At 38.0% G+C, this 25012-nt stretch overlaps 1 protein-coding gene across 1 annotated transcript in view; it reads left to right on the top strand.

The window, feature by feature from the left end:
- The window catches only part of LRRC7 (leucine rich repeat containing 7), a 178039-nt gene that overhangs the window by 119737 nt on the left and 33290 nt on the right, over positions 1–25012 (top strand). Inside the window, 7 exon segments of the mRNA XM_075710417.1 lie at positions 431–503; positions 6010–6139; positions 6539–6654; positions 15235–15304; positions 17312–17411; positions 18158–18282; positions 23390–23590. Coding sequence (XP_075566532.1) covers positions 431–503; positions 6010–6139; positions 6539–6654; positions 15235–15304; positions 17312–17411; positions 18158–18282; positions 23390–23590 — 815 coding nt within the window.

Genomic DNA, 25012 nt, shown 5'->3' with positions numbered 1-25012 from the left:
TTGTAAATGGAGCATTTACTTTAGATAATTTGCCTAATGTCCTGTTATGACCTGAGCACCTTTTAATCAAGGCAACAGGACTTGGATTCAATTGAAACATTAGTAAATAAGTAGAAATACTGCTTTTCCTGCTAGGATAGGCTACTATTATTTTTTTTTTTTAAGCTTTTTTTCAAGACTCCAGAAATACACTTAGTATTTTACTTGTAGTTCAGCTTAACATTTGATCAGTGCTTCATTTTGATGAAACATATTTACAGTGGGACAAGAATGTGTCTATGTACTGTCCTATATACAGATATTTTCTAAAATGTAGATTGAAGTTATTCTATGTTAGAAATCATTGTTTAAGGATATGGGAGATTACAAAAAGTAAAAAAGACTAAGGAGAAATATTTTTCTATAACTTACTTCCTTACCTGTTTTGTAGGACTGTTGAAAAGGCTTACAACTTTAAAAGTAGATGACAATCAGCTTACAATTCTGCCAAATGCAATTGGAAAGTGAGTATAATTCTCATGATTTTCAACATTAAGTAAAATGTATTTTCCCTTCTGCTTGTGAAGTGTGCATTTTTTAAAATAAAAATAAGACAAAGATGTACTGAATTGTAAAATAATTTCAAATTGTGTGCCTAACACCCAGCTTATAGCATTTAAATGTGGAGCAACACTATTACTTCTATGGACTTATACTGGCGTAAGTGATAAGAAGATGAAATGTATCACATTTTCCAAGAAGAAGAGCAAAGATATTCTTCTGTATGAATCACTTGCAATTTAGATGATTAGAGCAGCAAAAGTAGAAGAAATAGAAGTATTTGGGGGAAATACGTCTGTTTCCATAGCAACAGCCAGTACTTGATGCTGAAAAGAAAATGGCTGTAAACCTCATATGTATGAAAATTTCTTAAAATATTGAACTATCATAAATGAAAAAGTCATGACAATTTCATAGGTGCATACGTCAAAATGCGAAAGTATCGTATGAGTACTCATTATGAAAAGCACTAATGATGCCCTTTAGCTATCATTTTGTCACATATTATATGATCGCTGGTGCAAAATTCTGTCTTGTACTGCTGTGTGTCTTGAGCTTATTGCTAAATGAAATATGCAATTTATTGTAAAATTCAGGGCAGATGCAAGCCTGTCTACAAGTATGAAAATAGGTGATTCTTTATGTTGGTTCACACTACACATATCCCTTTCCAGCAGAACATATCTTTAGCATTGATATTTTTGTAGGATGCCTCTTCCTCTACATATTTTAATTCTGAAATGCTACATAACCTGATAGTTGGAAAAAAAATCAGAATACATGGTCCCTGGCTGCCTTCTACAGCTATAGCTGTACTGTTTTCATCATACTCCTTGTACCAGCAGTAGTATTCATGCAGAAGAAACAGAGTTCAGCCTAAGTAATGATTGTTTCTCTGGTGTGACTGAACACGTGGTTATACAACTTACACCAATTCTCTGCTGTCAGCATGAAACGTTGGGAATGGGGCTTCTGTGAGCAGAGCTGCGCTCAGACTCAGTGCCTTTGCTGTCAATGCAAAAAACGTTCTCTCTTCAGCAGGTTGTAGCTCAACAAGCTATTTCATTGGAATTAGTTTTCTTAAGCCAGAGCTGTTCTGAGGCTTCCAAAATTAAAGCCTAGAAGACTTCATTTAGACTTGTCCACAAATATGATAATACAGTGAGGTCTCTAGAATAGAAGTAATCTCTAACCTGAACAGCCAACGCTTTACTACACCTGCACACAATAATAGTGCATATATATAAAATATAGTAAATAAATAGTGTTTATATATATAATATACAGCAATAATTTCAATAATAATTTAGTTGTTGGTATGACAGGCAGGAAAAAAAAAAATCCAAATTTGTGAACTATTGCAACTGTAGCAACTGAAAGCTCAGGTTTGGCTTACCATGCTGTACTTCTTGCAGTATCTTTAGATTTATGTGATATTCATGGAGAGTATTAAAAGTTGGTTATACGAATCCCAAAATGGGAAATCCTATACACATTGTGTAACAATAAATTCTGATAGGCAGTGAAAGCTCATAAGGCTCAAAGCTGTACTGGACACTCTGCAAAAAGGTCAATAAAATGTTCAATGTTATCTTTAACAATTTGGGGGGTCAATTTTTAAAATCTGTCATGAAGGTGCTTTCTTATTTATGGAATTGTTCAAATTGAAGGGGAACCCCTCTTTTTTTTTAACCTATTATCTGTTCAGTATTGTTTGTCATGGAGCCTTAATTACATTTTTAAAGATGCATACTGCTGCTCTAAACAGTGCAGAGGAGTAGGCTAATCACCTAATATTATCACATTATTTTTGAGTGATTGGCTGTGCTTTTTAAATGAAGTACTTTCTCTCATTTAATGAGGACAGTGTCTCCCACATCAGAATGAACTTCCTTTCTCTGAGTCATCCACTTGGATGGTTTCCTACTGGGTCTCTCGCTCCTAAATGATAGTCATAGTACCCACTGCAGAGTATATTACTGTCACACAAAGATTAGACACGTGGAGGAGGGAACTCTCTCTCCAGGGACCAATTTCATGATGAGACACAGAGCACTTCAATGCTGTGTGAGTCGATATTGCTAATAGTGAACCACGACCCACATTTTTGGCAGTCTTGTTCAAAGGGCAAGCCTCTAAGTGGCATTTAGAGTTTGACCCTGCAAGATACTGTGCACAGTAGACCCAGCTTAGTAAAACATTCCTCATAAAATCAGTGGATTCACGTTGATTAAGTACCAAATTGGACCCAAAGACGGGAGATTTTATCTGTCGGACCTGAGTGAATGCCTATGCTCCCACTTTGTGGGTAGGAAGGTGTCATGAGTGAAGTCGTGACCCATACATAGGTAATGGTGCAGTGGCTCAAAAGCCAGTGTATTGTGTTAGGTAAGTGCTTTGTGCGTGTGTCTAGTCTATACTATATCTGACGGTACCAGATACTGCAAAGGAAAGTGTGAACTTTTATTCCTGGGTCTGCAAAATTCCTTTTGCCTGATATTGGACAAATAGTGGGTGCAGCTAACTCTTAGGATTTAGGCTGCTTTGGCAGTTATCTGGGTGCTGTGGCTGTTGGGAGAAAAGGGCTGCAACTGTATGAAATGGGTCTGAGATGTGTTGGAACTACTCTTATTCATGGCAGCCTTCTTTCTCCATGAATCTCTCTCTACTCATCTGTCTAAAAATGTTCCTCATCTACCTTAGGACATGTACTGTGAACTGCCTCATTTCAGTGGGTGCCAAACTGAACAGCAGGTGCATATCTGAATTTTGTCTGCCTTTCTTTAAACCTATTAAGAGTGATCTGAATTTAGCCTGAGAAGACAGTAAGGTTAATGACAATTTAGGTAAATTAGCATTGTTGGAATTGTAACTGTTATTATCAACTTACTTTCATGCACAATCCATGATGAATGAAAAGTCACTTTCTGAAGTGCATATTTTTTTAACCGTGGTAGTTACAGAGATAAAATATAGTTTCACACTGACTTTGTTGTTTTTATTGTGGCCATTTTCATTTGTCTGCTGCTGATGTAATCAGGAAGGAAAGAAGCTGAGAATGTCTGTGCCAGACAATACCTTTCAAATAAAATTCTATTGTCTGATAAAGTCATTCTTCACTGTCAGGGAAACTTCCACAGTTACAGTTCAGAGTATCAGATTTTCTGATTGCCATTGGAAACATAGTAGTTCTCAATTAGCTTATCTGTTTTCAAGCTTTTCTGGTTGGGTTATCATCAGTAAAAGGAAGAATGTGTGCATGCAATTTAACAAGCTTTCCAGTTGGACTTCGCTCTGTCAAGCACATATTCTACATGAAGTAGGTAAACATGACTGAATTTTGCCTTTACTGAAATTGTTTTGTATCTAGTTTGAAATAAATTGTGGTGGATACAAAGCTTGTATTAAAAAAAGCTATAACCAAACCTGGCAGAGCTTTTGGATATATTCCATGCATCTCTCTCACTAATCACTGTATGACTCACTTTGGCTTTTCAGTGTACTGAAATACAGCAGTTAGAGGAAAGTTCTGAGAATTCCATGTTAGCAATAGCTATTTCTGGTTTCATGTTTCATAAAATTTGAAGACTGAAAGACCTTTTTTTAATTAAGAAACTGGAATAAAGGTAGGTTAGACATACAGTGAAGGTCCAGTCCTGCAGCTGTGACTCATAAATACTAAGAAGCAAGGTTTGTAACAGAGGTAAACTTTTTATCAGATCTACCAAAACATTTGGAAGAAAACCAGACAATCTTCTGGGCACCTAGCCCCTTGTTAGTGGACAGATGACAAACGTTGAGGAAGAAATAATCGCTTGCCATTTAACCTTACTGTTAATTAAAGCACTTGAGAGAAATAGGTAGTACATGTGGAGCAAAAAAGAGGGCAACAGAAGCAGGGAATGGTGGCATTTATAACGGGTCACAAAACTTTTATTCTGTGAGCTGAACGAGCAGTGCAGTACAGCATTCATTTCAAGAATTTTTATATCCAGCCTAATTTTTTAAGAGATTCAGTAGATATTTCTTCAGAATATTTTCATATATGTGTGTGTATGTGCATAATATATATGTCATATGTATATATTTTTATATATCTATATAACATGTATTACATATATATTCCTGTTATTGTAATTGCATTAGCAAAGGTCAAATTGTTGATTCTTAATCACCAAAGAAAGACTGATGTTTAAGTGTTGCCTGATACCACCTGCTGTCTTCAGGGAAAAGCAAACACTCAAGAGTCCTGAGGGTTGCGTGGCTGGCTAGGACAGGGTCCTGAAGAGCAGAAAAATGCCTCTGAAGGCCATTTCCTACTGGAGCGGGGGTGGGTGGGGAGGTTCAAGGGCTCACTGTCAGCGCTCTGCATTGGGTCAGCTTTCTTGGCATTTCCTTGGCTTTCATTCTGCTTTAGGTGCTAGCTGCTGTCAGAGAAGGTGGTGGCTTTTACAATATAGGGACCTTTCGTTTAGCACTCAGTACAAAACCTTCAACTCATTTCACAACCTCATCATGGACAATAAAATGCAGGAATATACTGAATGTCAATTCCATGCACTAGGAAGCTGTGCTTTATACGTACTGCGCTCTGGTACTGTGGGCTATGGCTAACCCAGACTTCAGTTCAACAGGGCGTTTCTGTCAGCTGTGTCTCTTTCATCCTCTTCCTGCAAACACAATTACATGGAGAAAAGGTCAGGCCTCTTTCTTTTCACAGTTTGACAGAATACAACAATCTAGGAAAAGGGATACAAGACAGAAATGGAGATTATTTCATTTTTTTAAAGAGAGAACTTGAGTGTCAGAAGATTACTTACTTTGGTCTGCTTTGTTTTGGTCCCTGCCATACAGATACCCTTTCAAGATCACTTCTTAGCCAGCTTTCTCAACATGTGAAAGATAAACACCTTTACAAAAGCTGTGTCTGACTACAACAGGCTGAGATTACTTTGCTGAGTTTGGATCCAAGTTCAACTTTTTTCACTACTGATCTGTATTAGAAATGATGGCAAGTGCACCAGTTGGAATGTACCCTGGAGGCAATTTCTGCTTCCCTTCCCTTTGCTCTCACCAGCAGTATTTCTTTACCTGTTGTCTGTCTTTGTTTGTTAAGTTTATAAATGTTTTGGTTTGATTCTTCAGCTTAGTATGAATTGCCCTGATCACTGTCTGTTTGAAGTACTTGGAATACTTCCTCATGACAAAAAGTAAGAATGATAATGTTGGGAAACTAAGTGGTCTTTCTTGAACTGCCTTACTGGATAAGATTGATTAACAGTGTCCCTCCTAATCATTCCTAAAATTATATTATTATAGACTTCTCCTAGGGAAATCTGCAGTAACGGTTCCCTCTTCAGAGCATGATGTCTGTAGCAGTGTGATGCTTTAAAACTTTCAAAGGTTTTAGATTTAGGTTTTGTTTTCTAGTCCTTGTATAGCATCTAACAAGTGTATTTACAATTTCAGTTTATCTTTGTTAGAAGAATTTGACTGCAGCTGTAATGAGTTGGAGTCCTTACCTTCTACCATTGGCTACCTTCATAACCTGAGGACGTTGGCTGTGGATGAGAATTTCCTTCCTGAACTGCCCAGAGAAGTGAGAAGCTGATTCTGTTTTTAAATTACAGATTGAAATGTTTTGTGGTAGGCCGAAGATTTCATCCCTACTCATACAAAATATCTGTTAAACCAATTGTTTCTGCACAATGTGGAAGACTTTCTTACATACTCAATGGTAAAATAGTAAACCCAGTAAATTAGTAAATTCATGTAATGGTGAGAGTATCACTCAAGAGTAGTGCAAGTAACCCTAGGTATTTCCCTGATGTTACTGACAAAGGGATGGCATTATTTTCTGACTTTAGATTCTGTATTTTCTGCTTTTTTTCAGTTATAGTAAAAACACAATTTGGCCACCTCATGACATAAAAAGTTAGTGGTAGTAAATTTTATCAAAGTAGGTATCCTAACATCTTTGTTTTTTTCATTCCTGTAGATTGGAAGTTGTAAAAACGTAACAGTGATGTCTCTGCGCTCTAACAAACTAGAATTTCTTCCTGATGAAATTGGTCAGATGCAGAAGCTGAGAGTGTTAAATCTGAGCGATAACAGGTATAGTTCACGTAATTTTTCTAACTGGCTATAAGAATTTATTTCCAAAAAATGTTAAACTATTCTTTTTAGGTATTTGTAAAAATACATGTGTATAAAATATATTTTAAAATAAAAAAAATATATTTAGAATTACTATATTTAAACTATAAGGAAAAAAATAATGGTTTTTTTTTTTTTTAATCTTTATGGTTTGGTCTTAGTTCCACTGACATCCAAAGAAAAACTTGAATGGGGCCAAGATCTGTGTCCCAGTGTGTTTTAATAGATTAAAACCTGTTTACTTCTGTTATCTCCTGGTGTTTCCACGTGTAAGTGTGATATTTGGCTTTAATATTGTACATAACTTCGCAATATTTAATGATTAAAAAATTGTGACAAGCTGATATATAGGAAATCATTAAATGCAAGCACACTAGCATGTTATCCTGACTCCACTGAAATCAAAAGAAAATTTTCTATTTCCTTCAGCAGAGCAAAGGTTTTGTCAGAAAAACAGATTCTTCTGTTCTTATGCACATGACTATTCTTCTGACAAACAGAATACTTAAAATGAGCCTTTCTTGATACCTATCCCATGCTGCCGTAGGCATCAGAAAAGACTGACTTTTCCTTGAAATTTGTACATACGTATGTTACAAGAATATGTTAATTTTCAGTATAACCACAGAAATACAAGTTTGCTTGGTAGTGCAACAAATGGTGTGTGAATACCATTTTCTTTCCAGTAATTACCATCCACACTCAGTAAAAATTAGAGGAAGGACTTTCCACATCTGTTTCTGATTTACTGTCAGCAGTTTCATTGTTGAAATTAAGGTTGACCGTAAAATATAGAATGAAGTAATGCAGAAATTGCTGTAATACATTTGTTTAAAATTATTTGCTTAATTCTGTTAGATGATTTTCTGCATTGCAATTTTGTATCATAAAATACATTATGTATGGACCAGAACATAAAGTTAAACTTAACTCTAGTTTGTGTTGAAACTGTCCAAGTCCCAGAATCAAATCTTGGGTCTCTTGATTTTGGGTTTCAGATTCCAGTGCTTTCCCAGGGACAGGGAGTACTCTCCCATCAGTATGTCACCACAACAGTCTACAGTTGTGCTTTTATCTGTACAGCTATAGAGTCTGAAGCTGTATTTCAGGCAACACTTTAAACTCCCTCAGGCTGGCATTCTTGCCAACAAAGGCAGTCCAGCTTCCCCTCACTGTTTCTGCATCCATACACCCTGTCCTGTCCTAGTGCGATTTTGTCCAGGTCTTGAATACATAAGTGATATAGATGAAAGCAGCCTATCAGAAATATGGTGAATTTTCACATGGATGTTTCCAGTGGCTGGTCCACCTTGTTGCTGCAGAGCCAGCTGTAGTGACATGCAGGAGGAGGCACAGAGTGGGCATAGGAGCGGGCAGGCAACAGGGAAGTGCTGGTTCGGGGCCTCTTGGGAGTCCAAGGAGCTGAAACTCTAGGATGCCTTCCCTGGCACATTAAATCAACCTGAGCTGGACCACTCCGCCTTCTTTTCAAACCTGTAATTGTGCCATGAGTTTGCGTTGAGGAAGCAGAAAACTAGGGGTTTTGGGGTTTTTGTTTTTTTTTTTCCAAGTTACTTTTCAGTCAGGTCAGCTGCTGATTTCAGGCACATGACTTCATAGAATCATAGAATGCTTTGTGTTGGAAGGGACCTTTAGAGATCACCTAGCCCAGCCCCCCTGCAGTGAGCAGGGACATCTTTAACTAGATCAGGTTGCTCAGAGCCTCATCCAACCTGACCTTGAATGTTTCTAGGGATGTGACCTCCACTACCTCTGTGGGCAACCTGTTCCAGTGCTTCACCACCCTCGTAAAAAATGTCTTACTTATATCCAATCTAAATCTATTCTCCTTCAGTTTAAAACCATTACTCCTTGTCCTGTCACAACAGACCTTGCTAAAAAGATTGTTCCCATCTTTCCTGTAGGCCCCCTTTAATTACTGAAGGGCCACAATAAGGTCTCCCCGCAGACTTCATGTGTAATTACTGATTATGAGTGCTATTGCTGGGGTGAGAGAGGGAGGAGGTGGCTCATTGCTGGGAGGAGGCAGTGGAGGTGGTAAGAGCAGGCAAGGTTTCCCGACCAAGCTGACTTGACAGTTGGATGCCACCAGAACAGCAGTCCTGCTCCACCTTCCTTTTTCCCCAGCTGCCCAGGTATAAGAGCGGATTGGGATTTCCGTTGTGGAGGAAGGTAACTGTGGGACCAGGATCCCAATGATGTGATTTCCTTGGGGTGGAACATGTCAGCTGCTGTCCTTCCCACTCCCCCTTCAGTGCTGGCTGGTAACCCTGCATCTGCCCTTATGCTTGCTCAGGGCTCACTGGACAAGTCACTGAGCTGATTTATCTCACTGAAAATGGAAGAAGCTATTGTTCTTCTTGTTGTGTTCATTTTATGACACTCCTCACGGTCCATTTGCTCACCATAGAGTCTGGAAAACACCAAAGCCAGCTAAAGGTAAACAGTGGCAGAGCACCAAAGCAGGTGTGAGGAGGGCAGGAGAACCGGACCTTTGCCTGTTGGGGTGGGAAGCTGTTCTCTCAAGCTCACCTGAAAAACTGTACAGTGAGTTGTAAGCATTGTAGAACTAGTGGGAGAGCACAGTCTAGACTAGGAGAGATAGGAACTGACTCAGACTGTAGACCTTCAACCTTTAAACCTAGTTGAATTGCATCATGTACTTCTCTTGAGGAGTTTGAGAAGTAAATTTTTCCTCCTTTGTTGATATCAGTTCCAGCTGGGGTTAAAAATTGCCCTGCTGAGACATAGTGATAATGCTTTTGTCATGGAACTTCCCACTTTAATGAAAACAGAGTTTCAACATTTTGGCACTGAAGAGTTTGGGCAAAGTTCAGATACCATCCTAATGTTGAATTTTTTTTTTTTTTTTTTTACTTTTCTGTTTTCCCATTTTCACATTCATATTAACATTAAGGCAATATCTATTCTAACATTAAGGCAATATCCATTCTTTCTTTGAATGAGTCCACATGTATATGTTAATAAGGAGTGTACTTGGGCTCTGCTTGTTGCTAGGATCCTTTCCATGTTACCACAACAGTTTTGCCCCTCTACTCTTCCTACTTCAGATATGACAGAGAAGGTAGAGCACATCAGCTCTTTTCCTGGATACCCTTTCGAGCCATTGGAAGAAGAGACACAGACACACAAGCAGAGCAGAAAGGCCAAGGGATCAGTGCATGTGCTTCACCCTACGGTGATGGGCTCCTGGGTCCTGGGTTGTGGGTCAGCCTTTTCCCTGTCAGCCTGTTTGTTATGAGACCTGCTGAGCCCTGGCCTCTGTGGCCTCCACTGCTAAGGCAGACCCATTCACACAAAACACTGCTGATGGAGCCTTTTTGGCATGAAAGCTCTAACTTTGCACAAATCTTCTGAAGAGCAGCTGTTACTCCCTGTACTATATAACAAATGGGGATGGACTGTGCGTATGATTGCATATTCTTTCAGAATTTATCTGGTCAGTCCTTGATGACTTTCTCCTCCTGACACCAGAGAGGATTCCATGTCCATTCTGGCAGGTGTCCAGTTGCTCATGCATCTTTACATGTTATTTTCCTTGCAGAGGGAACGGACTCCATCACAATAACTGTCAATCCATGCTGGTTATCATGGATGTACAGTTTTACAAAGGCAACACAGTCTTCCATTGAGGGATCTGTCCACTGCAGGTTCATCCCAGTGAATGATACCTCAGGGTCATCTCCTTCTTACTTTGTCACATGCCAAATTTCACCTCCAGTGTCTAAAACTGTGACTGTAAATGGTGCACTTGTGCATCCATTAGCCTCTTATGTCATTGCCTTTATCCCAGTGACTTCCTCTGCTAGTAGCTGGGATACTCAAGTGTTTATTGAGAGATGCCCTTTTGCCACCAAAAATGTTCATTCTGGATATGTTCCTCATGGCATGGGGAGTGCACTCTGGCTCAAGGCATGTAGAGTACAGGGATATTGGTGGCTTTGAACTTGCCTTGCCAGAGTGCATGGAAAATTTGCAGTCTGCTCTCTGAATGGTCACACGCCCATGGAATGATGGACAACTGTGATGTAGCACGTAAAGAGGAAAAGGGGAGCTCTCCCTCTTTGCATTATCTGAAGCTTGTCTGGGTATGAAAGTCAGAAACATTTTGGGAGATTTGGTCTAAAAACCTGATTGGATGTCTTTCAGGAAGGAGGCAAACCTGGCATAGACCTCTTTGCCACTCAGGCTAACGAGATTCTCAAATTTTTGTGAGCTGACACATTTTGCTCAAAGGTGGCTCAGTATTTGGAGTCCTTCTCTAGTGTGTTTTTAATACTATGGTTTCAGCTACTACAGGCTTTTGCTCTTGTTCCATGTCTTCTGAAGGCCCCCATTGCTGTAAGATGGACCTTGCTGATCTTAATTGACCAGAAGCTGGTTTAGTTCCAGGACTTTCTTCAAATATTCATGTTAGAATTCCATTTTAACCAGGGAATTAGACTCCAGCTTTTCTTTCCCATGCCATACACTCTAAGCCTATATACTCCTCATCTCCTTAGTTGGGTGTCCTCTCTCCTTTTATCTTTACAGGTACAAACCTTTTCAATCCTGTTAGAGGCTCTTCATCCCTGGGAAATGCAGTATTTGGTTGTCTCTACACAATAAAAGGCAATGATGGGTTGAATCCTGACTTGCTATTAGATTGCCAAGGTGGAGTCTAATGAGGGCTAGTGTGCATCTGACCAGAGCTTAGGTGGCTTCACCCTCTGCAGTCAGGAAGGTTTTGATTCCAGATACTTGCAATGCAGCTACCTGGAGATTCATCCTTGCCTTTGCCAGGCATAACACTGTCTGCAGTGCTTCAAGAACTAATGCAGCATTTGATAAAGTAGTTGTGCAATTCCTACTTGCATGAAAGATATCGAGACCTCCACCACGTAATGAGTCATTGGGGGTAGCTGCTTGGATTCAGTCACTGTTAAGAGTGCACATGGGATTCATTCAAAGAAAAAAAGATGTCTTACCAGTAACCGGTGTTCTTCACAATGTGTAGTCCACATACACATTTGTCTTCCATCTGCTTCTCCTCTCTCCTCAGAGTCCTTCCAGGTATGAGTCCTGTGATTGAGAGGTAGAATTGTTAGAATGTACATTTGGGCTACACTTCTCAAAGAGCATCGGTTACTGGTAAGTAACCTTTCTTTTAGTTTTAGATTGTTCTTAAAGAAGAGCTGAAAGAATCATCACCTTTCTGTATTTTCACTGCTTCTGCTTCTGTCCTGGGGTCAGAACTCAATTACTGTTCTGAATCTCACCCACAGAAGTTAGATGAAAAAAGGTCCTAAGGTTACATGATCCACTAAAAAAAAAGACTGTTCCCTGGTGTACCTTTCCTTTTTCTGTTTAGTTATTTAATTATACAATATTCCTCATTGTCAAAGAGGTAATTACTGCTGGCCATGTATATCCACAAGTGGTTTTGTGAAGAGTATGTTGATGGGTTAATACAAATCATGTTCTTTTAAACTTTCACACTCTGAAAACCCTATTATTACCAATTTGCTGAGAGTTACCTTGGAGAACTGTCACAAATAACAACTATCTCTGGGCTTGACTGACTGACCGGTAATGCTGCTTGTTATGATTAACTTTCAACATGTTTCGATGTAAATTTTTCATGTTTGGTTTATTACTTGAAAATTCTTTCTGAATGTCACGAAAGTATAATATATGCATCGATGAATCTAGAAAGAGAAGATGAATCTAGTAGAGAAATGGCCTCCTGCAAAGGTTATTTATTCAGGCTGAGTAAAACACCATCCGCAGTAAGAATAAGTCATTTTGGTACAGCATAGTTTGCCTTCGAATTGTAAGTTAATTTAATTTGGCCATCTTCTTAATTAACTAGCTATGCACCAAGTAAAGTTTCATCTAGTATTGTGAATATATTTTCTTTTAGATTTATAAAAATAATTACATATGTAATTTTCCAAACTGTCTAGTGAGAAGTTTCAGCATTTAAACATAAAAGAGAAGCTCTGTGTTGAATAGCGCAGCCATAAATGTCACATTTCTTTGTACTGATATCTGATTGCAGTCATGTATTAGATCAATGGAAGCAGTGCAGATTAGTCAGTTTTTTCAATTACTGATGTTTTCTCTTCAGAGGAGGCCAAATCCTTTACTGAGGATGATGTGAGTTAGTTCTTTGAAATCAGCAGAGTTACGCTGATTTATACCAAATAGGATCTGGCCTATAGTATGTAGAAAGTAATCAAGCTACATCCATGCATAACTAATATTTGAGATCTTTTGTAGCTGTAGTATACACTTACTTTGACTGATGAAGCTAGAAAAAACATTTATGTATTTACCTTCCATGGTTAAACTAATATAGTGTAAGTGACAATTGCCATGAGCCTTGCTTTGAAAGTGGGTATAATGCAAAATCACTTGGTAATTCAATTGTTCATGAAAGTCAGAGTGTTTGCATGTGCATTGTTAGTACAGATGAAGGAGAAATGTTCCTACAGTACACAATTTAAAAAGCAGTCTTAAACTTGCAAAAACATTGCAATTAGAAAAAGAGGCTGAGGCTTACCTTGGTTGAAAATTTTAAAAAAACAGTAATGATTTTGAGTGCCTCCATCTTTGATCTCCAATTTGAGATTTTTTCTTTCAAAGACTCCTTAAAATCAGACCTTTTCAGATGTTTAAAAACAGGTATCCAGGCATATTGGCAAAGAAGAATTAAAAATAAAGAATCCTGTGTGTGTTTGAATATGGAAATGCAAAACCAGACTGGAGATCCCCTTGCCACACATCTTTTCTGAAGCATGCTTACCAGTTTTGCTTCTCCCTTTGATACATGCTCCTCAAGTTGAGTTCATTGGAAACATCACCAGTAACCCTGTGCAGACAAAGGTTTCTGTATAGTTTTGAAACTTACATTACAGGTACTGAATCCTAAAGTGTGAAGAAATAAAGGTGTCACTTGAAAAGCAAAAGTTCTTCTCTTTTTATACAGAAAAAAGCTCTGAATAAAGCATCTGGAGATAGTTAAGAATCTTTATGTTAACTATTAAAGCTTATACTTGTAACTGTAATTGATAAAGAAAGTCACATACTGCACTATTCCACATTGTAGTGTTCATTTTATGATAAGACAGGAATGAAAACTAAATTTCAGGTAGTTTAGGCACTCCTTACTTTCTTATGGCATTAATTGTAGGTTTAAAAATGCACACACATGTAAAACCACTCTAATCTATACAGGCATTTAATTGGAGATTATGTCATAGCACCCTATGTATGTGTATACATTCATGTCAATTTATTTCACTTTTATAGATAGGTCATTTTTAGTATAAGGTATTCTTACTAAAATCTTTAAAATGCATTACTTGCAGTAAGTACACACTGCTTTCTGAAATAACACAATTTTTAATGGTAATGACTTTGTGGAAAAAATACTTTTGAAGTCATTCCATAATGGATACGCTTTCAAAGTGCTGCATAGAGGCAGTGGTACAAGAGCCTGTGGGGTGCTTGTCTCCCAGAAATACAGGTAGATTTTTCATATGAAGATGATTGCAGGAGTACTGTTGGTTATTTGCTGGTAGAGGAGTGAAGGATTCTCCTGATGATGCCGTGCAGGTGAAGTACCTGACAGTGGATTGCTGTCTTTATCTGAGGTGTGAGTGAATGTCTCTGTAAGAGCCTTTCTTTCCACAGTACGGGATTGTCTGACTCTCTCAGAAAAGGGCTTTTCCTCTTTTCTTTTTGTTAAATCACATTTAGCTTTTGTCTTTGTAGCCAGTCAGTGGTCAGTCCAGGGAATTTTTAACACAAAGATGGGAGAATATCAGTATGTGGTTAGAACAGCCCTCTCATGTTGGTACAGACTGAAAAGTAAAAATAATGTGTTCAGAATTAGTTAATGGGAAGAACATGAATGAAATTTCCACAAGTATCTAGTCATCATTTCCCCATTCCCACATTCAGATCACTTTTAGTAAATGTGTTTGCATGTATAATTAAAATACTAATTTTTTTACTGTTTCATTTAATTTTGTCATTTAGTTTCACTATGAATATTTATATTATTTTAATATTTTTCCTAACATTTCTGCAAAACTGAATTTTCAATAATCTTAGAGTATTTCTGTTCCAAAACTTAAATGTCCAATAAAAGGATTTCTGTTAGCTACACTGAAAACTGTTAGGTCTTTCCTGTAAGTCTCTGTGGGACCAAGTATTTTTCTGTTTTCTGTGTTATAAGCTGTAGCTTTGGTTACACTGTAGCCAAGGCAAAATACTGGTATCTCCTTAGTACCTTTAGGGTATGATGTCAGCAGTTTTAGATTCCAAATGTCACTCTTAATGTGGAATGCCCTTAATAAAATATCATATTTTAGTAAAAAGTGAGAGAAAATAAAGATATGAAATTATAGCAATTTCAGTATGATCAAGATAAAATGCTACATACAAATATTTAAAAGAAACTATTTTGAAAATGAAGTATTCATGTTGTTCCAATACTATCATTTACAGACTGAAGAATTTACCATTCACTTTTACTAAACTTAAAGAACTTGCAGCTTTGTGGCTTTCTGACAACCAGGTAATGACTTTCAATATTCATATTTTCTTTAGTAAAGTACTAGGGGTCTTAGCAAGGGCCATAAATGAAACCTATAATTTAATACATGATTGTAGTAGAATTTTAGAAGTGTTTGCTCCCAGTCCAGCTTTATACTTTCCTATCAAGGTATAGATTCTTCTGGCTGTCATTTATTAATTTGGAAAGATCACCTTTGCAGGATTTATCACTTGCATCTAGCTAAGCTTCTGTAGTCTTGCAAAAGTAGTAAATAAAGGCCAGAAGTATCAGGAGAATATTTTGTAAATAGAAATTCAAGAGGTAAGACTTTGTTACCAAACTTGTTATTAGTCTGTCCCATCCTTTACTCCATCTATGCTTCCATTCTTGTTGTCTTCCTTTTCCCTTTTCCTGTCCATGCTTCCATTTCTGCACTTTTTAAACTCCATTAAAGTCAGTGGGAGTTTGAACATGTAAAAGGTGCACAAGAACTCTTAGTCTTGTTTTGGAAAAAAATCTCATTTAAGATCCTTTTAAACTTAAGTATGCATTTCTTTGTTCCAAGGGGTTTGGTTTCACTACTATATATTCTTTGAGATTCTCTTTTCAAACAAATTATGTAACATGAACACTGAGAAATGTGACAGTTCAGTCAGCATCTGAGCACTAAAGTAAGTCTCAATCGTTTCCAGAATTGGTGGATAGAATAATTTTGGACTTCCATAATTTAACTCTAAATGGAGAAAAACTCAATTTTTACAATGTTAGAAATGTTTGACATACCTAACAGTTTTTAATAATCTCAATAAAGTCTCATAATCTCATCTTTCTCACTTTGCAATAATGCCCATGGTCAGCTATTGTACCTCTTTAATTGAAGTTATGAGGATAATTCTTTAGGGGCCAATTATCATGCTACTGGAAATTAATCCATCCTTTTATCCTTATAAAAAAGCCACAGGGACTCGGGTCCTGCAGCTGCCTATTTGCAGGAGATCATGTGCGTACGCCTGTGCCGAGCACTGCTGGTTGCAGAACCACTCAGAGCAGAGCCCGTGCCTGTCCATGGGGCATGGCCCAGCAGACGGGGTCATTTCTTTGTCAAGATGTCAGATGAAATTCCTGCTGACGCCTGACCAGCACATACCATTCAGCCATGCCCTCAAATCATAGCAAAGCCAAATGCAGCCAATAGATTTACATTGGTACACACGTATTGCACTGCTCCTTAAATGTTTACTTTACAGCTAAGCAAAAAATTTTAAAGCTGAAGGGAGGGGAAACTAACTGGGAGGGATAATAGAAAATGACGAGTAAATTTTAATGTGTTAAATTAGGATTCTCATTTTTTCCACTCTAATTTCCATTAAAAAATAACATCGCATGACTCCTCAGCCCAACCACAGAATATACGCTTCCTTTTAAATATACAATATTTTTTCAGCATTTAGACTTTTCCACGGTATAGCATAGATTGATTTCTGTTCTATGAACTATGATAGTCACTCCTAGATGCTACATTAGAGCAAAGCAATAATAAAAAATAATCAGTTGAAGTAAAACACAACAGTAACATCTGAATATTCAGAGTACCTCCATGTAAATTCTCCAGTATCTTGCACCAGGTTTACCCTCAAGATGAACTAATAATTATCATGAATTTACTCCTCATTAGCCCTAGCTTAAAACAGATCACAGCCATAATGTGGGTGTTTTAACTGTGTAGTTGCAGCTCTGTTCTGATGATCCTTTAGCTTCCTCACTGGTATGACTCTGAACATGCAGTCGGTATTTCTGATATTTAGTGTTCTTCTGTTGATCCCAGTAGGAATTACAGGAATTACAGAAGTGAGGAATGGGAGAGGAGGCATTTCTACCAGTAATACTTGGTTTAGTCCATAGAGAAGTTTATTTTCATACAGAATTTTAGTTAATCTTGTATTTTCTATTTATCAAATCCTAAAATCCCATCTCAGTTAACACACATGCTCTGAGTTAACAGTTCTTTGTTTTGCCTTTCCTGTACAGTCCAAGGCTCTCATTCCACTGCAAACTGAGGCTCACCCAGAAACAAAGCAGAGAGTACTGACTAACTACATGTTTCCCCAGCAACCCCGCGGTGATGAAGGTAAAACGCCATCAGCAGTTCCTACAAAGGCAGGAACAGTGCTTGTTCAGATAGTGGAGAAAAAAATAGAGGGAGGGAGGGGAAGGGGTTTCAGATGTGGTTCTGTGTGTGAGTGTCTCTTCTGACACATAAAGCCAGTGGTGCACACATAACAGTCATGCATATTTTGTCATACATGAAGGAATCCTGTTTGCAAATCCATTATTCGCAGGCCATCAGATTTACATTTTCTTAAACACGTTTTTATTTTCAGAAGAATGGGCTTGTATAAACAATTTGAACCTGGGAATTGAGTGTGCATGGGACAGAAATTCTAGGATATGACTTGCTGCCATGCAGACAGGCTGTTGGCCAGAGCCAGCTCGACCTGCAGAGGCACTGGACCCATCTGAGAGAGCTGGGGGGTGGGCCAGCTCCTAGACATGGGGGGTTCAGAGCTCTCAGCCTGGCAGAATTGAGGGTTTGGCTCCTAACATACCTGTGTTAAGTTAGTGAGTTTGCCCCTCAGCTCCAGATCTACTCCAAAACCCTGTTGCTTCCCATCACTCTCATTTCAGTTTTAATATTAAACTCTGTTTGTAATGGTTTGTCAGTTACTACCCTCATGGCCCCCCTCAATCGTTTTAAAACAATAACCCAAGGTTACAGGATCAACTATGAACACGTCTTTTTAGATCATTTCCAATCTTCTGTTGGGTGCACTAATAACTTTTTCTTGTGCATTGCTGTTTGCAATTTAACTGTAGATTTCCAGTCAGACAGCGATAGTTTTAACCCTACTTTATGGGAGGAGCAGAGACAGCAACGTATGACTGTTGCCTTTGAATTTGAAGAAAAAAAGGAAGAGGAGGAAAATGCAGGGAAAGTTAAGGTAAGTTCTATTTGATTTATTCTGGTATTCACGTATTATGGACAGGGTCCAATTTACAGATCTTGAGTTGAACTATTTTTGTGTTCTAAATACCCAGCAAATACTCGTCACCATGTTTCAAGTACAGCAGTTGAGGAAGAATAACATATCTGTTCTCCCTGAAATACACAATACCAATTTCTGCTTTTGCTATTGTTGTCTAGAGAGCAAAACTTTGATTTCATAAGTCAGTTCAGGCCCATAACCCTGATATTGGGTTCCTACTGTGACAGGTGTTTTGTCGTGAAGACAAAATTAACAGAAAATGTTGGGAGACTTAGAATTAATGTCCAACCACCTCGTTCTTTAGAAATACTTAGATCACATAGGGGATTCCATATTCCTCTCAAAGTGGAAGTCAATGAAAGCTTTGCAACTTCATAGAGTTACACAGGAATGTGCAGTGGAGAGGGTCTCTCTCATCCGTTTTGTAACCTACCAAAAATGAAGATTGAAACATGAATATACTCCCCCATTTATCTGAAATTAATGGAATCCCAGAGTTTTCAACTGAGCACTTACTCAGTTACATTGTTAGAAGGATATTGTCAGGACCATCTACATTTATGTGGCATGAATATTTCTATTTCTTGAATAGTATAAAGTAATTACCCCAGATCAAACATATAACACTGTAAATTTTTAACTGTGGTAGGATACCCAACATAAAATGTATTGCCAGAGACAAAAATCATATGAGGAGATTTAAATCATACTTTAATTTTAAAATTAACAATACTATTATTAATAGGTTTTTAACATTCCATTTAGATCTTCTTGGAAATTTTGGATTTTTCTTTTTAGTATTTTTCCGAATTAGGAATTTTCATCTAACTCTTGTAACCAGAGGTAATGGACTCTGCTGCTTTAGTAAAATGGAAAATTAAGTCAAAAAGCAACTTTTGCCTCACAGTAAATAGATTAAACTGAAATTTTACCCCAAATGAACTGCAGATTTATGGGTCATATATGGAAGGCAGAGCATCTGGGAGAGTTTATATTGTTCCACCACTTCTTATCAGCATTTTAACTGTCGGTAATATGGCTGTCCAAATGTGCAAAACAATTGAAATATTAACAGAGAAATAGATACCAATTTCAAAGATCATAGAATTTAATTGTATTGTTATTTGCAAGCATTATTTTAAATATTGAAATGTAATATATGAATTATATCATTTAGGTAGCCATTTTGTTTTTAGTATATTTCAGAACACTGTGAATGACTGAAACAAATGTTTCCTTTGAGTAAACTGTTCTTGTAGAAAAAAATAAATCCTTCATCCACTGAGTGCTGTTCCTGTACTTCAGTTCAAATGCTGCCATCTGCTGTATGGAAAACGGGGAGGCAAACACAGCCAAGACACAGTACCACATTTTCAGGTTTCCTAGAAACAGCACTTAACAAAAATAGCTGGCCTGTGCCCATGCTGTGAGCAGATGTCTCTGCATGGTGTGATCCCAGGCCCGGGCGCGCCGTACCAGAGCTGTTCAGGATGCAACGGATGCTCTGGTTGCAGTGCTTCTTACCTGGCCTGTTTGCTCATCCCTGGCAGCTGCTGCCAAAGTCACAGTCTGTGGAGCAGAGTTTGCATTCCCAGAGGTACGCACCGGTCAGCTGCCATCTCAGCCCAGTTGCAGCAGAACACGAGAAGGGCAGCCTGCAGCCAGCCGTGCTGCCAGCGGAAGGAGTGGTTTGTACCACGTGGGTGATCCATGTCCCACAGGGCTGCACCTCTCCATAACATTTTGGCTTGGCCATCCAAAGGTCAAGACAGTCTTTGTCCTTTGTGTCACTGCTCCTTAGTTGTGGAACAGTCCAACACAAATATATTTCCTGGAATTCTTACTTACCTGTTCTTCCTCTCATCCGTAGAGAATGGGTATAAACCAGTGTTGTAGTCCATGAGTCTGTTTCTGCATGAGATTCCTCTATTCCCATATACAATCCAGTGTTCCTCTCCTCCATAATGATCCTAACGTCTTCTCATCAGACCAAAACACTAAATTTTGCAGGTGATGCTACAGTTATTACTTATAGAGAAGAATTATTGAATGAAAAGCTAAGCAGGGAGCTAGGAGCTGGTATTTCCTCCTGTTTGTGTACCTTGAAGAGAGCATCCCTCCTCTCTCATAACTCACTGTGTGTATACCAGATACCCATAAATACCTGTAGTTTTTAAAAACTGAAAGTAGAGAAATAACACTGTTCAAATCTAGGAAATCTTGTCAGGCTATGAAAGCAAAGATTTCCTGCTGAAGGTGTGTGTGTGGTTTTTCCCTGTCATGGAAAACAGCCTTTTTGCCCAAGCCATGAAAGAATGAGTTCAAATTCAATTACTATTAATAAGATAGAAATGCTTATTTGCATCCTTCTGGTATGTCCGTGCTCTTTCCCAGTAATGCCAATTCATCTCTGTATATGAATGACCATAAAAGTCTTGTAAAGAGTTATTTGACTGAACTATTCACCAGCCTGTGTTTAGATGCATGCACATGAACTAAAAGCTAATTGCTGGAACCTTTTAACAACTTAGTGTGTGTCATTCCATCCATGTGTTGCAATAGGTCTTAGGGAGGTTTTAACATGTGTGTTTTTAGCAGTTTCACCAGACCTTTATGGGATGAATAAATTATCAATAGGCAGTAACCACAAACATTAGTAGTGTTTTATAAATGCATACATAGTTTTCGCTTTTTATCTTTCATAGTTAAAACTGAACTCTCAGCCAACTATATGTTAAAATAGATTTGGTAATTGAAATTGTTCAACAACTTCTTCCATCAGGAAAATTCTCTTTTCAGGGTCGTGCTACTTTTGATGTAGCATTAAACATACAAGAATTGTATTGACAGGGAGTACAGATTTCCTCTGTAATGATACATCTAAATCAGTGATGAAAATATCTGCATTCTAGTGGATATCACCTAGCACAGCCGCCAGTATTTCTACTGTTTAATATTAATACTCACAGTGATAGGAAACTCTTGCTGAAATCCCTGTTTATGACTTGTCTATCTCATGAAAGTCTTTCAGTTAATTTTTCCTTGACTAGTACTTATTGAGGATTTGCTCTATGACTTGACTTTTAGCTCTGTTTGTCTGTAGACCTTACACTTAAATCATGGTCTGCACTGTGTGAAAAAGCAATTGCCTAATTAGGCCATGTCTAGAATATGATTTCTTTCAACCATAAATCAACCAGAGCTTGAGTAATGCTTTACAGACTTAATTTATTTTTTCTGTTGAAATTCTTTATTGACATATGACATCATAGTCATACATTTTAACATTTTATGTTAAAGTCATGTCAGAATCTATTATCCGTAATGTTTATTCTATTGTGGTTCAGAATTGTATGCTAGTGTTTCATATAGTTTTACTTTCCAAATCGATCATGCTTTTGCTTCTAAAATAATCCTATCAACAGGTCATATTCATTTCAATCCAAAATTATATTTTTCCTGCTTGTTAGGAATTTAAAATCCAACAGCTATAATAGCGAGCTATTAAAAGTAAGCTCCCTTTGCTTACCTCACGTACACAATGAGCTAAAAGCTTCTTTGTGGTAAATGCTTCCAAATACTTATCACACGGTAAATGTGGAGTAATTTCAAATTTCACAGCCTCATAACCGGGAACAGTTATCCTGACACACACAGCTTGCACTGGGAGCTGTAATTTTACTCCATTGAAGGTTTTTATTGCATTTCAGCCCCACATTCAGGCCCAAAGAGAGTGGCAGGCTCAGCCAGCACCTTCTGCATTTCTGCTGACTGCATTTGGTGGCTGTTACATGCACTCAGCAGTGGGCTTGCCGCTCCACAGTGTGCTCTCTGGTTCACCTTGTGAACCCTGAGTTTGGTGCTTAAGCCACAACCATCTTTCACAGGTCAGACAAAGGCAGTGGACATAGGGCAGGTTTGCAGCATGAAGGATGGAGTGGGGAGGGCAGGGGATGCTCTGTGGAGGAGAGGGCCCTGTGCTGAGAAGAAAGCATCTGCCTCAGGCTAGGCTCAAGGGACAGACCTACAAGCTACCCACACTCTCTGCTCAGCCCAAGCAGCCCTGCCGAGGTCATGCATTGTTCGGATACACACTTCTGTTTCCTCAACATCTCTTCTCATGATGTGGTGTGATGTTCAGCAGACAAAATATGTCTCTAACACAGTGGGAGAGGTATAAGGAGAGGTTAGCATCATGTATGTTGTCCTTCCTGCTTGGATCATTCCTGGCGTGGTCATTTGCCGCACCATCTCCTCAGAGCAATTTGCTGATAGTGTAATGTCTTGCCAGATGACAGGGCGTGGTGTCATCCATGAGCCTTCTCAGCCACTCTTCCCCTTTCACTCAACCCTGAGATTTTGTAGACTTGTCTTCAAATTAGGATTGCTTTGGACTTGGGAAATACAATGTTTCTCTACTTCTGAGTGATAAAAATTATAAACTTAAAAATGTGGAGTTTTCTAGAAAATCTGTAGGTCTGTCAGTCAGTTAAAATACTATTCAGTGTGACTTAGGGTGACTTTTCTGTAGTGGTTTGAGCCTGTTTTCCTGTATTTTCTGTGTGAGAAAAGAGTAAAATACACTTGAGTGCATGTACATACATTATACATCTCAAAGAGCAGATAGCTCCCAGTAGGTCAGATTCTGTTCTCAGCTTCCATAGATAATTCAGATTAATTCAGTACACTGAACACAGCTAAATTAATTCTGCATTTACGCCAGTATTGTTTTGAAAAAGCATGATTTAATATGTCAGTACTCTCAAGCAAAATGTAGAATTAAAATACAATACTCTCACAGGGTAACAGATAGGCTTATAGGGAACCATTCCCATCCATTATTTTATATCACTGAAATTCCATTATAGGTTGACATAGTGTAACTGAGAGCAAATTTCAGTCCAAAAATCCATGAAGTTAGCTATATGTAACATATTGCCTCAAACAGATTAATTAAAAATTTGAGGAATTTGCACTTAGCCATAGTACTGTAACCATGGTTTTAGTTTGCATGCTGTTTTCATTTTGTATTTGTGCTTTAATTCTTTTTATGAATGTTCAGGTTGAAATAAATCTAAAACGTTATCCCACTCCATACCCGGAGGATTTAAAGAATATGGTAAAATCAGTTCAAAATCTGGTGGGCAAAACAAGCCATGGAGTACGGCCTGAGAACTCAACACCAACTGCGAACAGTGAACAAACTGTGAAAGAAAAGTATGAGCACAAGTGGCCCATGGCACCAAAGGAGATTTCAGTGGAGGTAATGTAAAAGGATCGTTGTTCCTCTCAAGAGTTCAAGATGGGGTTTTAACATAACTCCATCAAATTATATTCTGCATCCGCTGTGAACTTCGTACCTAATAGTTTCTAGTTTTGTTCCATGAAGTTAATTTAGTTTTATTTTGAGTTGCTGTTTTTCCCAGTACTGCTGAGTTTATCAGACTGAATTTTTGGGTTTAAATCTACCTAGATCTGAATTTTGGTATTGATACATACAAGCACTCACCTAAATTTTAATCATATGAGAGACTTGCATTTTAGCAGGAGAATGGACCTGATCACGATTTATATCTCAGACTTAAGTAAGTGTATTTCTGCATCAAATATGTTAATGACAAATCAGTTTGTTCTGTCTGACCCTACTGTGCCATAGGTTCTGCTGCTTCTGTTCACATTACATGTAGTAGGTAGCCAATTAACCTTGTCAAAAGTGAATGAAGTCAGCAGGAGTGCTTCTTCAACTGCAGGGAACTTTAGATCAGGCACCTTCTGAATAGCAACTTACAATGAGTTGCAGAATGTAGCCCTTAATATGTTTGCCAGAAGTGGGTCAGTATGCATAGTAACAAAATCTTCTATTCTAACATGAATACAGTCACTGAAAGGTAAATTCCTAAATACTGCAGTCTTGTGCAAAGCTGGTACAAATAGCTGAAGCTTGATCTCAGAAGGCATCTACTCATTAGCAGTCACACTAATGACTGACTTTGTGCAGGCACGATTTATAAGTAAAGGAAATCTCTTACCCTGGCTGTATGTACTGATAGTTTATAAGCTTGGACAGGTCTACAAGAATACCTTGAAAATCTTTATGAAGTCTTAATGTTCAAAAGAAATAAATGAGGAAAAAAACCCCCACATTATCTTTTCACTCCTTTGTTATTTAAACATTATGATAAATTCATTGCCCTCCCTGTCTCTGGCTAGTTGTGTATACATGAATTTTTCTTCCTCAATTTTCCATATCCTTTGCATAGATTGGCTGTTCTTACATATTCAACAGTCACTGTAGCTGTTCTGTCAGTACTGTCTGTTTTATTTACAGTTAAACATTTTTGTTTCTTAAAAAAAAACCCAAATGTTTTCTCTTAAGATGGCTTCAGAAGGCTTTTTTCAAATCTAGGCACACTTCGAATTAGTACTTCAAACTAAAATATTTAAGTTAAATCATTCATGTTTTTATCTAAATCTGAAATCTTAAATTCCACCATTATGCCTTTTTACTCATTAGATTCTTTCTTACTGTGTAAATCTGACGTTTGAACCAACTTATGTCTTGTGCCATGAGTATTGACATGTTCTGCTGTTGTTGCTGAATACATACATTTTATTTTTTATCATCTAGCTTTTGAACTTGAATATTCTTAATAGCTTTCTGTGGGTTTTAATTATTCCTACTGTC

This window comes from Pelecanus crispus, chromosome 5 (assembly GCF_030463565.1).
Source record: "Pelecanus crispus isolate bPelCri1 chromosome 5, bPelCri1.pri, whole genome shotgun sequence".
In the NCBI taxonomy this organism is placed as follows: domain Eukaryota; kingdom Metazoa; phylum Chordata; class Aves; order Pelecaniformes; family Pelecanidae; genus Pelecanus; species Pelecanus crispus.
The sequence above is the reverse complement of the archived record's forward strand: the minus strand, read 5'-3'. Positions and strand labels throughout refer to the sequence as shown.